The sequence below is a fragment of the Microcaecilia unicolor genome, chromosome 3, assembly GCF_901765095.1.
Source record: "Microcaecilia unicolor chromosome 3, aMicUni1.1, whole genome shotgun sequence".
Classification (NCBI taxonomy): Eukaryota; Metazoa; Chordata; class Amphibia; order Gymnophiona; family Siphonopidae; genus Microcaecilia; species Microcaecilia unicolor.
Window position 1 is genome coordinate 240938761 of NC_044033.1, and position 15307 is coordinate 240954067.

Genomic DNA, 15307 nt, shown 5'->3' on the forward strand with positions numbered 1-15307 from the left:
TAGATTCAGAGTTTTTGGGATCACAAATTAGAATATATCCAGATTTGTCAAAAGAGACACGGAAATGACGTAAGGCCTTTTTGACCTCGCGCCAGAGAACTCTGGCCCTAGGTGCTAATTTTGTACTTAGATTTCCTTGTTTATGTAGAATATTATTTCAGTCTAAGACTTTTCAATTTTTTGAACCTAAACAATTAGAAGAATTTCTGATTTCAAAGGAAACAATGAATGTAAATGTAGTAGTATGAGTAACAGAATGCACACTGTATAAGATAACTTGGGAAAAGAGATTGGGTCAGGAGCATATTTCTTAAATTTTTATTTACCACATAATCTATTTTCCTTGCTTGGATCTGTAATTTCTAGTTTTATTTTAAGGTCGATAGAATAATATTGATTTCAACTTATGAAAATAAGGACATTTTTTTTCTTGAAAGTGTTTTACAATTTCTATATTATCTCTTGGAGTGTATAATATAAATAATTAATAAAGATAATTAAAAAAAAGTTAATCAGGTGTCAGCCAATATTCAGTGCTGGCACCTGCATCTCTCAGAGGCTTAATTTATGATAGCTTTTGAGTTGTCCTAAATTAGGCTGCTGATTGTTAAAGGTGATGGCATTGAATATTAAAGATACCCGCATAACCCCAGGCTCCGCCTTAATGGACCCCCCTTACTGCTCCTGATTTGCCTATATTTATTTAGTGGCAGTCTGAAGTGATATTCAGTGGCACTGTCTGGTTTAGTGCCGCTGAATATCAGGGGTTAAAACCGTCGGGCCCTTTGAGTATTAGGGTCCTAGGAGTGAATGCAAGACTAAGAGATAGAAAGATCCAAATCAAAGATAATTCCATAAATTTGAATTAGCACATCTTTAACTTCCACAGCATTTCAGTTGTTTTTTGTAAGATATTTCCTGCTATTCCTATCAGGCCTCAATAGGATAATGCAACATTTGGGCATAAAGATACATCCCAGAAGTCCAGCACTTGAAGCTTGTATGGCAAATATCTCCACTGCTACCATGTATTTTCCTCTTGTGCTCAGATATGTTGGGATAAAAGTTATCCAAACACTGCAGAACACCAGCATGCTGAAAGTAATGTACTTGGCCTCATTGAAACTGTCAGGTAGATTTCTTGATAAGAATGCAATGATGAAGCTGATACCAGCCAGAAATCCCAGGAAACCCAGAACACAGTAAAATGCAATCATTGACCCTTCATTACATTCAATTAATATTGATCCAGTTTCTGATTGCATATTAAGATATGGGAATGGGGGAGCAGTAAATAACCAAATGAGACAGAGAATACATTGAAAAAGAGAGCAGAAAAGTATTATAGTATATGAGATCCTGGAACCCATCCATTTCCTTAACTTGCTTCCAGGCTTGGTTGCATGAAAAGCCATAACCACAGTGATGGTTTTTGCCAGTATGGATGAGAGTGAGATAGAGAAAGTCATCCCAAAGGTAGTGTTGCGGAGAATGCAGGTCACAGGCTCAGGGTGGCCAATAAACATCAAGGAGCATAGAAAGCAGATCATAAGGGAGATGAGGAGGATATAGCTGATGCCCCGGTTATTGGCTCTCACAATAGGTGTATCTCGGTAAATAATGAAGATTCCCAAAATGATTGTATTGATAAGAAAGAAGAAAATGCTGCTGGTAGTCAAAGCTATCCCAACAGTCTCTTCATAGGACAGGAAAATTATTGGTTTTAGGATACAGGTGTCTCTCTCATGATTTGGCCAGTGGTCTTCACGACATTTCACACAGTTGTCCATATCTGAGGAAGATGAACATTGGCTCAATATCTCATAAACAGCTTTGGCTTTGGGATGGTGCATGAACATTCAATTAATTCTCTATACCCACTACAGCAGATAATGTTTCTCTATAATATCCTAATGTTTGGAATGCTGAAGTAGTTTTGACGTCCATCAACTAGTTACAAATCAGAATCAGTATGTACAGTAGACATACACTTTGCCAAGAATAATTTCAACTCATCTCACTAAATAAAAAACACATGGCTGATATTTGTTTCCTGTATATTTGATTTCTTTTCTTCCTTTTATTTTTGTTCTATTTTCTAGAAAGTGAGCAACATTAACATATTCAAAGAGGGGCATAATTAAATGGGGACAACCATTTCTAAGGGCGCCCATCTCTGAGGATGTCCCCGCGAAGGGGCGGGACATCCCGTATTATCAAAACAAGATAGGGGTCCCCAATTCCAGCCAGCTGAGGTGTTTGTCCCGCACAGGTTTCACCGAATTGCCTACCCTGCTCTTCTCAGTCTTGCCATTCACACTTGTTTTACTGTAACTGAGCATGTGCAATACTTCAAGCATTCTCGGTTTCATTAAAATGAGTATGTACAGCATGACTGAGAACAGAGCAGGGTAGGCAATGCAAGACCAGCGAGAGATAAATGCTTCAGCTGGTGGAGAATGGGAGACCCCTGCCAGCCAAGGTACCATCATGTTGGGGGGGGGGGGCGGCAGTGGGGAGGTGGGCCAAAATGTGCCCCCTCCACTTTGGGCTCTGGCCCCCCCTCCCCATCAAGGTCTGGCTACATCCCTAAGTTAAGCAGCCAAATCACAGTCCTATCTTTTTGCAGTGTCACTTAGGTAGTTAAATGCTGAATATAAGAAAGTCAGCCACATAAACCTTGATATTCAATGCTGATCCTTGGACATGACCCAGGATTGAATATCCGGGAATAATGCTGGTGGCAGCTATAAAAAAAACGCTCACCACCACTAGCTGAATATTAACCCTTGCGTGTTTGGTGTCCAACTAAAACAATCAGGATTAAGCCAAATGGGAAACTCAATCAGTATCTCAAGAAATCATTTTGTTTCTTTTAGAAAATCAAAACATGGAATATTTACCAGGAGTATGGGTTAGAATATCTATTTTGTTGGCATTGTTATAATATCTGTGCCACCAAAGATAATATCAACCAGACACATGGATCTGAAGGAAGGAATTCTGAGACAATAGGGTCAGGATGGTTTCATATCAAGGCAGTTTAGGAATTGAAAGGATAGCCTGGCTGAATTGCTTCCAAATAATAAATCCCACCTCCCCAGTCTCACTTTATAGTATACAAATGCACAGAAAATTTTAAAAGATTTACCAGGGCAGTTATTTTCATAGCTCTAGTCTGAACTCATCTTTTTTGCTTTGACCTTCTGGCAGCTGCAGCTGAGTTCCACAGTCTGTACCCTGCTTGGCCAAGGTTGATGGACTTTTTTGAATCATATTTTAGTAGTAAAGAGTAGTGTATGAGCTTCTTCAGAGGGTCTGATTTCGTTTCAGACTCTACTTGATGCATTTCTATTCATTATTAAACTATTACAATCTTTACTAAAATAGAAGGTGTGAAAGGACATTTTTGATATGATGTCTAAGTCCGACTTTGGAAGTTTTGCACAAACATCTAAAATCAGAACAGGAAAGGTCATTTTCGAAAAAGAAAAACATCTATTTTTTTTCCAAAAATACTTTTTCGAATAAGGTTTTGTGCTTTGTATGTGATTTTTTGACCATTAAAAAGAAATGTCCATGTGAAAAACGTAGAAAAATCAAGCTATTAGGATATAGGAGGAGCAGCATTTTTAGTAAACTGGTCCACCAGTCATCCCAGAAGAGCAATGGGACATCATATGGGGCACTGCAGTGGACTTAAAAAAATGCTCCCAGGTACACATCTCAGCACTGCTCCCTTATCTTGTTTTCTGAGCCCCCAAAACCCACCCAAAACCCATTACTCCCAACTGTACACCAGTGGCGTAGCCAGTCTTCACATTTTAAGTAGGCCCAAAGCTAACATGAATGGACACTATGTATATAGGTGTGAATAGTGTTTCTTGGGATAATACTAAATAATGTCTTAAGAATGTGTGTGTGTGTGTATGTGTATGTGGGAGGAGGGGGGTGCTGGTGTCCATTGGACAACTAATGAAATTAATAAAAATATTCAGGGGGGTGGGAGTTCATGGTGGTACTCAGCTGGGGGGTGCATCGAGAGGTGAGAGGTAGGAAGCACAAGCAGGCAGCCTTTGCAGCTGCCTGCTTGTGCTTCTCTCCTCTCCGACAGCTCCAGAGCAGCCATAAAATTTGCTTGTTAAATTACAGCTACTCTGGAGCTGTGCATCCCTTGGAATACATATTAGAATACTAATGAGCTCATTGTAATACATTTGCGTTTGGTTCACAGTAGCTGCTAACCATGGAAAACCCCATTTTACACTGCTAACCACATAATCGCTTGCTTTAAACTGGCTAGAACCAGTCTAAAGCAAACGTTAGTAGCACGGTAAGCTTTGTGCATCTGGCCCTTAATTATGACTAGAACAGGTCTAGACCAAAACATGCTTCTTTTCTGCCATGGACTTTTTTTCTGTTCTGTTATAGCATTTCTCAATTTCACGTTTATCAACCTTTTTCATATTATCTATGTTTTAGATATGATATTTTATATTTAAGCCCTTTATACATCACTCACTTTTACTATATGTTATTTCAATTTAAGAAATTTTTCACACATATTCTTTTCTTATTCAATATATATTTTATTTTACTTTATTCCTTTTGGGAATGGTTTTAAGTCTGCTCACTGCTGAAGGACACCTTTATATACGTAAATCACGTTGTTGACCAATGCTCTGGTTTACTAAGCAGCGCTAGCGGCTATCCATGCGCTAGGGCCAACAAGGCCCATTCATTTTGACATGGACAGCCGCTAGAGCTGCTCCTTAAACAGATCCCCAAGTGTTTTTGATATTTCTTGTACATGGCACAAATTGAATATCCCTCTATATATGCTTGATTATTATAATTTTAAGTTGTAATTTTATATCACATTTTAACATCATGTATCTTTTAGCTGTTTATAAGTGTATATATTTGTGTTTGTTTTTGTGCATTTCATATATGTAGATACCAAGACTCCTGACGCAGGCATGTTGATGAAACACAGGACCGTGTCGAGTCCACTGTATCTGTATTTTACCAATAAAGACTTCTATGGATTCATCTCTGGATTCCCCTTCATTTGGTAGAGCTACATCCCTTCCCTACTTTATTGAATGGACTTTATTTCGTAGGGTACTTTTCCTTGTTTCTCAAGTTCCATTGTAGCAGAAAAACATCCAGAATTAAAGCCTTCCCAAATCTCACCTAAAAGAAAGCTCCAACATGCCCCCTTGCAATTTAAATGAACTGCAGAGTAAAATGTCCCAACTCTGTGTTTTGAAAATCATGTTTTAGATGTTTTGGCGAGAAAAACATCCATTCGTCGCTTTGAGCTGCTTTTGAGACATTTTTCTCTTTTATAAATTAGCACCAACAAATAAACCACAGTTGCTGACATGCCACATATCACTCACCACTTTGGTTGGAAATTTCTCCCTGTGGACATGGAATACAGTCAAAGCAGCAGATGGGCTCGCTTTCCCTTGTTAATTTTCTGAAGCCAGGAGGGCAGCTCTCACTGCATTTGGCTTGAGGGGGTGTCTAAATATTGAAAGAAAAATCTGGGTAATATGATATAACATTCACATGTGATTGTTAAAATGAAGGTTTCCATTTCTGTCCACCTATGGGCCAATTCCTACTTTCAAGCCTCTAACATATAGTAACATAGTAAATGAAACCTAAACAGCAGCAACATTCTTGTCTCTGTTATAAGTACTGTTCTATATTGATGAAAGAGATAAATTTTAAGTAAATTTGCTGGTTCAGAACTCCAACTTGAGACTATACTGAATTATTAAAAGCAAGAAGCATGAATGGATGTGTAGCTTAGTAAAGAGGGGCCTTCATTTTAAACGTACCCTGTAAAATAAGAAAGATCAGTACACACAACCATAGGCGCCCGGTATAAGAGGCTTGGGGAGGCTTAGCCTCCCCAGCCACAAGCCCCCGATGCACCGTTTATCCCTCGCACTCCCTCCCTGCAGTGCAGTCCCTATCCCTCTCACTCCCTCCAATGTGATTTTGATCGCCCATCGCTGCCGGTAGCAGCACACCAACCTTATTACAACTTGCTTCGGGCTTCTCGGCCTGACGGCATGACATGCCCCGCCTCCTCTGACCAGCCCTCCTTATGATACGTCCAGCCCTCGCGGAAGCAGGAAGGCTGGTCAGAGGAGGCGGGGCACGTCATGCCGTCAGGCTGAGAAGCCCCGAAGCAAGTTGTAATAAGGTTGGCGTGCCACAGTCCCTATAATTTGATCAGCTCGCGACACCACCGCTACTGACAGGCTCTCCGCTCTCTCTCATTCCCCCCCCCCCGATGCACTGTTTATCCCTCGCAGTCCCTCCCTGCAGTCCCTCGTGCGCATGGGCTACCAGTGCACGTTTGGTGTGCTGCAGGCTGGGCAGTATGGAGTAGCTCAGACGAGGAGAAGAGCCAATATTCTGGCAGCAGCTCCAGGAGAGAAGCTGCCCATGTTCCCTGAGCCACTGCATGTCTTTGCACCTCGGGCCTGTCAGCTCAGTGTGGTAGTAGATGACAAGACGTTTGTCAGCAACATTGTGAGACTAAACTCCAGTCTGTTCCGAACCATCACCATGTCAGACCTGGCGGAGATTAGGAATGGGGCTTCTGCCCTCAAGATTTCCTACAATGGGGAACCTCAGTCCTGGTTCCAGAGGCAAATCAGAGGTTCTCAGTACCAGCCCATTCTTAGGGACCACATCTGCAAGGATATGAGTGCGCTGATAGCTGCTCCCATGAGGTATGTTCCTCTGGCTCCTGGCTCAGACTGGCGCAACTTGCCAAACATAGAGGTGCGGCTCTCAGATGGTACAACCACCAGGAAACTGAGGTATACACACCACCAGAAGAAGAATGGGCGCAGTAGCACCGGTGTGCTCAGAGGCATCTGCTCCTGTGCAGAAGGTATACCATGTGACCCAGCAGACAGACAGTTCAACACCCTTATCCCTTGGTGCCTGCCCCACACCGGTAACAGACACAACCACTGGGCAGGCTTGTATGGGAGCCTAGAGTGGGCAGGCTTCTTCAGTACCACCGTCACCAATCCAGAGCCTATGGGCAAACAGGGTCGTGTTCTTCATCTAGAGCAGCATCGTGTGGTCAGCGTACATGAGTGTGCCCGGTCCCAGGGTTTTCCAGATACCTACAGATTGTTTGAAAATATTTTCGATAAGCATAGACAGGTTGGCAATGCAGTACCCCCTCCTTTAGCTAAAGCTATTGGACTGGAGCTGAAATTGTGTCATCTTGCAAAGCTGAGAGAAGATGCAGCAGGAAACATTAAACAGGAAAAAATGGACACTACAGGGAGGGAGCAAGAGGGATAAATGCTGCATTCCGGGGGGGGGGGGGGAGGAACGAGGGAGCAGGATAAACACTGCATTCGGGAGGGAAAGAGGGAGAGGGATAGATATTGCAATGGGGGAGAAGCAAGGGAGAATTGCTGGACATGGGTGGATGGAGGGGAGGGCTGGGGAGACAGGAGAAGTGCTGGAGATGGATGGAGGAGAGGGCAGGGGAGAATGGAGAGTTCCTGGACATGGATGGATGGAGGGGAGAGCAGAGGAGAGGAGAATTGCTGGACATGGATGGATAAATGGGGGCAGGGGAGAGAGGAAATTTGCTGGATATGGATGGATGGAGGAGAGGGAAGGGAAGAAAGGAGAAATGTTGGACAAGGATGGAAGGAAGGAAAGATGCACACGGATGGAGTGGAAGGGAGAGAGGAGAAATGCTGGACATGGAGGGAAGACAGAGGAAGTACATGCACATGAATGGAGGGGAGTGAAGTGATGAGAAATGCTGGATATGGATGCAGGGAAAATTCCTGAATTTAAGGGCTGGATTGGAACACTTTGAGGGCAGATGTTGAAAATGGAGAAAGGATAGGGACAGGGCTACAGATGGTAGACAGGACGCATAAGGACACAGAAGGATGGTGGACATGGTGAGAGAAAAAATATCAAATGGAAAGAAGACACTGGGACCAAAGCTAATAGAAAAACTAAATGCTCAGACAGCAAAGGTAGAAAACATTTTTTTAATTCAGAATTTATTAATTGGAATATGTCAGCTTTTGGAAATATGCATCTGTGATATTTTGCATGCAATTTTCAATTTTTCTTGTATTGCTGCATGCTGAGTCTGGCTTCTTGAGGAAACTTTCCAGTTCAGCATTTTGCCTTCATATCTGTTGTGTCATGTGTTTTTCATGTGTGATCAAGATGCAGTATTCTGCTAGCGTGTAGTATTTGCAGCCCTTTTTTTTTGTTTGTTTCACTAGGTTGTGTACTGGTGTTTTAGAGCCAGGTGTAATTATAGTGCTGCCTTCCACACATATGGTTGTAGCTCGTCCTGTCCTTGGAATTAGTACTGTTATGGTTTGGTAAGGTTATGAGTGTGTTTTTGCACAAGTTTGTGTATAGTGTTTTGCAGTGGAGAGATTGTGTGTTGGCCTTACTGAGGTGGCACCGAAACATCAGAAAGGGTGTAGAGCCTAAATCATGACACACTACCTCTTGAAGGATCTATATATGGTCATTAATAAAAGGAGCTCATTGTGAACACTATCCACCCTAAAAGGGTGTTTTGTGGCTCTACATGAGAATTGTGGTATTATGATCCCTTGTTTCATATTGTTGACGGTCTGCATTTTCCGTATGGTGGTATATTGGTGTATTAGGTCTGCCCAGTGTAATATTTATGGTACAGTAAGGTTATGAGTGTGTTTTTGCACAAAGTTGTGCATAGAGTTTTGCAGTTGAGCGATTGTGGTTAGTATATGTTTTGAGCAACCACTTTATGCTTTGACATATGATACATATCTAATACCTAAATTTAATAAAAGGTATTAATTGTGATTATTTTATTTTTACTTATATTTTTTTTCTGTGTGTTGTGAGACAATTATGGATGTAAACCCCGCCCCGGCCCCACCCCTAACACCGCCCCCTTTAGCCTCCCCAAACAGTTGGGCCACCGACCGCCTATGCACACAACGTTTCAAACTGAATTTCAGATTCCAGATCTTCATTGCAAACCATACAAGGAGAGACTTGCCGACCTGAACATGTATACCTTGGAGGAAAGGAGAAATAGGGGTGACATGACAGAGACATTCAAATATTTGAAAGGTATTAATCTGCAAACAAACCTTTTCCAGAGATGGGAAGGCCGTATTACTAGAGGACATGAATTGAGGTTGAAGGGGGGCAGACTCAGGAGTAATGTCAGGAAGTATTCATTCATGGAAAAGGTGGTGGATACATGGAATGCCCTCCTGTAAGAGGTGGTGGAGATGAAAAAGGTAATGGAATTCAAACATGCATGGGAAAAACACAAAAGAATCCTGCTTAGAAGGAATGGATCCACGGAATCTTAGCGGAGATTGGGTGGCAATATTGGTAATTGGTAAGCAAAACCGGTGGATTGGCCACTGTTGCAAACAGGATACTGTGCTAGATGGACCCCTGGTCTGACCCAGTATGGCTATTCTTATGTTCTAATTAGGCATAGGGAAACAGCAACTGGCTATTTACACATTATTCTCCTCTTGTCTTGGTTTAGTCAGAAATAGGGATGGCAGCTCAGAATTTTTTTTTTAATTTGCCATGTTGCTTGCACCATTATTTATTTTATTTTGATTTAGATAGTCTTCAATTTGTTGTAGGGCAATGTCATTAAGAGTGTGCATAGTTCAGAAATAGTGTACCCTCTTTCCAAAGAGTGGGCACTATTGGCAAAGAGGGTATACTATTTCAGAAAGAGTATATTCTTCCCTTATAATGTCGTACATGTGTAATGGTTCATGTATGTGCAATGGTTGAGCATGCACCGCAGTTCATGCATGCCCACACTATTTATTTATGACATTTATACCCCACATTTTCCAGTACAATTTCGAGTTCAATGTGGCTAACAAGCTAAAAAGAAGTCATTACAAAATATGAAACAAAATACATAAACTCAGACATATCAATAAGGAAAGAATTGTAATATATAAAGGGTTCAATCAAGCAGCATAATGGGTAGATTGGAAGGGGGAGATTAGGCACCAGGATCAATTGACAGAAATGTTTTTGAAAAGGAAAGATTTCAAAAACTTATGGAAAACCAAATAATCAAGTTGGGATCTTATATTTTTCTTCAAGGAATTCCACCACTTAGTATCTTTAGTATGAAAAAGTAGCTGATTATATAGATTTATAAACTACTTTCTTTCAGGTAGTCTCTTGCACCAAAGATTGAATTGCGAGAAGGCAGACTAGCAAGGGGCAACATATAGTCAGGGGCAATACCATACAAAATCTGAAATATGAGATCACAGAGTTTGAATACAATCCTGGCCCTAATGGGAAGCCAATGCAAATGTATCAGCAAAGGAGTAGCCCTCTCAAAGCGTGGTACATGCATGACAAGTCTAGCCACAGCATTTTGGGCAGTTTGCAGTTTCCTTAAGATACATTCTTTTCACCGTGTAAAGATAGAATTACAGTAATCAAATTGGGTCAAAACAAGAGACTGGACAAGTAATCTGAAAATATCAATTGAAAAAAAATGGCCTAATGTGCTTCAGCTTCCAAAGTAATTTAAAAGATTTAGTAACCAGTGGCATAGCTATGTGGGTCCATGGGGGCCTGGCTCCCCAAATTTGCTCTGGGCACCTTGTTGACTGGCGGGGGTTATTTCGTCCAGCGCTGGTCTGCAGCATCACCGTCGCATTGCCTGACCTGCTGTCAATTCACATCAGGCATGCTCCTTTTAGTGAAATTGAATATGCTCTGTTTCACTAAAAGGAGCATGCCGGACATAAGGGGACGAGAGAGCAGGGAAGGCAATTCTGCAGTGACGGAGCCGGAGACTAGAGCTGGGTGAAGTCTTCAGTTGGTGAGGGTTGGGACCCCAGCTAGCCAAGGTATTTGTGACGGCGGTCCTTCAGCTGGTGGGGGTTGGGGACCCCCGCCAGCCAGATGTACAGCGGCGGCAGAGGGGGGCAGCGAGGCAGCAATCAAAATGTGCCCCCTCTACCTTGGGCTTTGGCCCCCTCTCACCTCGAGGTATGGCTACGCCCCTGTTAGTAACCACCATGGAATCCTGAAATTCAAAGGTAAAGTGCCGATCAACAACAACCCCTAAAATTTTTAGTGGACTCCAAAGGATAAGAAACACAGTTATTGTTACTGAAAAAAAAAGTGCAATCTTTCTAAAAGAGGTTCACTAGACACTGCAGTTGCCACATCACAATGGGCTATTCTCTTGGGGCTCCATTCAAAGCAAGAAATGTTTTCCCTATTCCACTTGGGTTGCCTGTGTGACAGTGTGGAGAGCTGGTGCATGGACAGGGCTTTTCCACATTTTATCTATTGCTCATATTCTGGCTTTTGCTCATGAAGGTCTGAAGAAGGGATTAGCGTTGGCCTCCTTGAACTCCAGGTGGCAGCACTTGCTTGTTTCACAGGTCAGATGCAGCAGGAGGGTCAGAACTAAAGGGGTCTAATTCACAAAGCATTAACATGGCTTTAATCCAGTTTTACTGGGCAAGGAATGCTCACATGGTTTCAGTACAGGTATTAACATTTAAAACTATGTTAATTTGGTCATTTGGTATTCCCGGGCTATGTGCCTTGTGCATGGGAAAATTTTTGCCAGGTCTGGGGCGGCATGGAAGAGTTGATTGAGAGGAGTGATGTCTAGCAGCACCCCTTATCTCTCCAAGCTGACCACCGTGCCCTGGACAGCTTTGTGCACCAGTTCCAACCCTATCCAAACACTCTTCCTCCTCAGCTTAACAATGGCCCCATCTGACCCAACCTGATCTGACCTCCCTTTCCACTAACATTACAAAAATGCCCTGGTGGTCTAGTGGCCACCTGCCCTCTCACCTTCCATCTCCTCACACAGAAATTCCCTGGTATTCTAGTTGTCCCACCCTCCCCCCAGTCCCTCCAAAATCTCTGGTAGTCTAGCAGGACTCCAAACCTAGCCCCATAACCCCATACCTCAAAGAAGTCAGGAACAATTCCCATTCACTTCTGCCTCCGAGCACTGTCATTTGCAAAACGTTGGTGCTCTGCCTTGCCTCATGCGGTGCATCTTATAATGCACTATGCAGAGTAATATACGGGAGTTTTTCATGGATGTATGGTGTGGGATGGGGTACCACTATTTTGCAAATGACAGTGCTCGGAGGCAGGAGTGAGTGGGCATCACTCCTGCCTTGTTCCAGGTATGGGGTTGGGGGGCTAGGCTTGGCTTTGTGGGGTGGGTGGGAGTTGCCACTAGACTACCAGAGATTTGGGGGAGGAATTGGTGGGAAAAGAGGGGACTACTAGACTACAAGGAAATTGGTATGTGTGTGTGTATGGGGGGGGGGGGGGTAGTCGGCGGGAGGTAGGGGGCTATGGACCCAGAAGTCTTCAAGGGCTTTTTTTTAATGCTAGAAGAAGGAGGTCATTTCAGGTAATGAAAGGGGCCATGGGATCACTATACCATCAGGATGCTTTTTTTTTTAAATATGAAGAGGAGGGGGTTAGATATGTAGGATCAGGGTAAGTGCTGCTAGACACCAGATATATGATTGGTGGGATTGTAAGAGGTATTGGATTGGAGGTAAGGGTCTGATTAATGCCACACTATGCTTTAAAGGTCAACTGTTTTGTCAGTGCTTGAACCAACCTGCTTCCATAAAAAGCAGGGACCAAAACCTTAATCCTTGAGATCCTACAAAAGCACCAGTGCCTGTACTCAGGCTAGCAGAATGACACTCGGTTCTCTCTTACCACCACAGCATGAAGCATTTTTCATGGCTCTAGTCATGCCTACCCACATCTCTGCTCACCTCGGTGATGGGGTCGAGCAGCTCCAAGGCCCCCTGCTGCCTTCCTAGCGCTAAGGATCATTTTGGTGCTGGCCACAGCTCAGGCTCAATCTTCCTTTGCTGACTCTAGCACCAGGATCAGCGCTTTTGGGAGCACCCTTGATGATGTCAGAGGTCTGAGGAGCGAGGACCTCATAGGGAGCCGAGGGACACTTCCTCCTTGCCTTCACAATGGGTTGTCTAGAATTTCTAGCAGCTAGCTGCAGCACTGTCTTCGTCTCCAGTTCCATTTCCCTCCAGTTACTAGCTTCTGTACATATCCTGTTCCAGCTCCATCCAGCTTCAGTACATCTCCTGCTCCAGCTCTCTCCAGCCTTCAGCGCCTGCTGGTTGTCCAGTCTCCAGTCTCAGTTCCATATGACCTTCAGCCTCAGTACACCTACCAGTCTTCAGTTCCCACTTCCCTCAGTTTCTAGTCCCAGTACATCTTCCAGTTCCCAGGTCCAGTCCACTCTAGCCACAGCACGACTCGCCTACTGCCAGTCGAGCCATGCAAGACCTCTAGGTCAAGTAGGTGGCACAAACCTGGCTATAGCTCAAGGGCTCATCAACCCCAGTGTGACAGATTGTGAAGGCCATAAGCTCGGGTGAGCCACCCATCTTGCGGCTGCTCCAGCAAGTGGAAGCTTCAGCAATTGCATAGTTCCGTCCAGAACCTGTCCTCTCATATGGATCAGCTAAGGTTTCAATGTCACCTCAGGGTGCAACTGCCTCTGCCCCAGAACTAATTGTGTCCATAACCGCTTCAGCATACTCTGGTATCCGTCTGGCACCGCTTCCTAGATATGACGGCAATTCTGAAACTTGCAGAGGGCTTGTCAATCAGTGCCTAATAATTTTCAGAGAGTTCCTGTCTGAACGGGCCCATGTTGCCTACTTCATTTCCTTACTGATGGGTCAAGCCCTTGTGCGGACTTCACCACTCTGGGAATGGAGCGATCCAGTGTTCAACAGCCTTAATGGCTTCCTGGAACAATTCTGAAAGGTCATTTAAGAATCGGGGAATGTGTCTTCTGCAGCCTCTGAACTTCTGTGTCTGAGACTGGGATCACAAACATTGGGAAGTTATGCCATCCAGTTCTGTACTTTGACTTCAGAATTGAATTGGAACAATGAAAGACACAAGATGTATGAGGAGAGACTTGAGGGCCTGAACATGTATATCCTGGAAGTAAAGAGAGTCAGCGGTGATATGAAACTGAAGTTCAAATATTTGAAAGGTATTAATTTATAAACAAACCTTTTACAGAGATGGGAAGGTGGTAAAGCTAGAGGGCATGAATTCAGGTTGTGAGGGGGGCAACTCAGAAATAATATCAGGAAGTACTTTTTCACGGAGAGGTTGGTGGATACCTGGAATGACTTCCCACAGGAGATGTGGAGATGAAAACGGTAACAGAATTCAAAAATGTGTTGGATAAACACAAAGGGTTTGGCTATAGCAAGAGCCAGGCTTTCAGGAACAAGGTTCAGAAGCAAGACACACAGGATCAAGGATTCAGGGACAAGACTCATAGGAACAAAGCCAGGCAGGAATCAAGGCATAAGGCATTTATAAACAAGGTTTGCAAACACAAGGCTTTCAGTAGCATGGGTCAGAAACAAGGCTTTCAGGTACAAGACTCATAGACACACAGGTAAGCAGAAACAAGAACAAGACTACACAGGAGTAAAGCTTCAGGAACAAGGTTTTAAAAAGCAAGGCTTTCAGGAACATGGTTCAGAATCAAGACAAACAGGAACAAGTATTTAGGAACAAGACTCACAGGAACAAAGCAAAGCAGGAATCAAGGCATGCAGGAATAAAGCCAAGCAGGAATTGTATCCAAACAGGGAACACAAAGATAAGGTTTAGAGACCTCTTGCAAAGGCAAAGCATGAAAGTTCAAAGGTGCATTATAAAGGACTTTGCTGATGATGTCACAACTTGGAATGAGGCTCGAATAGACTATCGTGAGGCTTGGAAACAGGGAAACCAGAGCGTGGCTTGGATGAAGGAACACCAGGCAGCAGATGCATCAATGCAGGGACAAGGCAGTTCAAAGAAGCCACAGAGCCAGATCACTGGAAAAAAAGGTGAGTCTGGACGCAGGGACACGGCCACAACCATGACATGGTTCACTTACCACATGGGCATTTCTTTTCGACAAAAAAGACAGGATTTTACCTCTGTAATAAAGGGAGCTTCAGCGCACATCGAAAAGATGCGCTGATGCTAGCTTAGGCCCCCCTTTTACCACAGCTAAGTAAAATGGCACCTTAATAATGAAATTGAACTCAAAAGAAAGCTGCACTAATCCATTGTGTAACTGCCCCCTTTAGTCCAGACCCTCTGCACCACTTTACACATCCAAAACCTTAGATCCTACGAAAACCACCAGTGTCTGACTCTCTGTTCCCTCGTATCACCA

At 43.4% G+C, this 15307-nt stretch overlaps 2 protein-coding genes across 2 annotated transcripts; one reads left to right on the plus strand and one right to left on the minus strand.

Annotated features, from left to right (window-relative positions):
• Positions 1 to 893: 893 nt before the first annotated feature.
• On the minus strand, positions 894 to 6096 carry LOC115464501 (vomeronasal type-2 receptor 26-like). Its single transcript, XM_030194868.1, has 3 exons — positions 6052 to 6096; positions 5406 to 5532; positions 894 to 1792 (listed from the first exon to the last, which is right to left on the minus strand). Exons 1-3 carry the CDS (start codon positions 6094 to 6096, stop codon positions 894 to 896), a joined length of 1071 nt encoding a protein of 356 aa, XP_030050728.1.
• Positions 6097 to 6182: 86 nt separating this feature from the next.
• LOC115464504 (DNA (cytosine-5)-methyltransferase 1-like) lies at positions 6183 to 7347 on the plus strand. Its single transcript, XM_030194871.1, has 2 exons — positions 6183 to 6187; positions 6336 to 7347. Exons 1-2 carry the CDS (start codon positions 6183 to 6185, stop codon positions 7345 to 7347), a joined length of 1017 nt encoding a protein of 338 aa, XP_030050731.1.
• Positions 7348 to 15307: the final 7960 nt, after the last annotated feature.

What these genes read in the sequence shown, in the direction of transcription:
- LOC115464501 (XM_030194868.1), bottom strand. Translation starts at nt 6,096, where the DNA reads ATGTCATGCCGTCAGGCCGAGAAGCCCGAAGCAAGTTGTAATAAG. An exon ending in CCGAAGCAAGTTGTAATAAG is followed by an intron (nt 5,533 to 6,051) that starts GTTGGTGTGCTG and finishes TTCAATATTTAG; the next exon opens with ACACCCCCTCAAGCCAAATG. An exon ending in AGAAATTTCCAACCAAAGTG is followed by an intron (nt 1,793 to 5,405) that starts GTGAGTGATATG and finishes CATCTTCCTCAG; the next exon opens with ATATGGACAACTGTGTGAAA.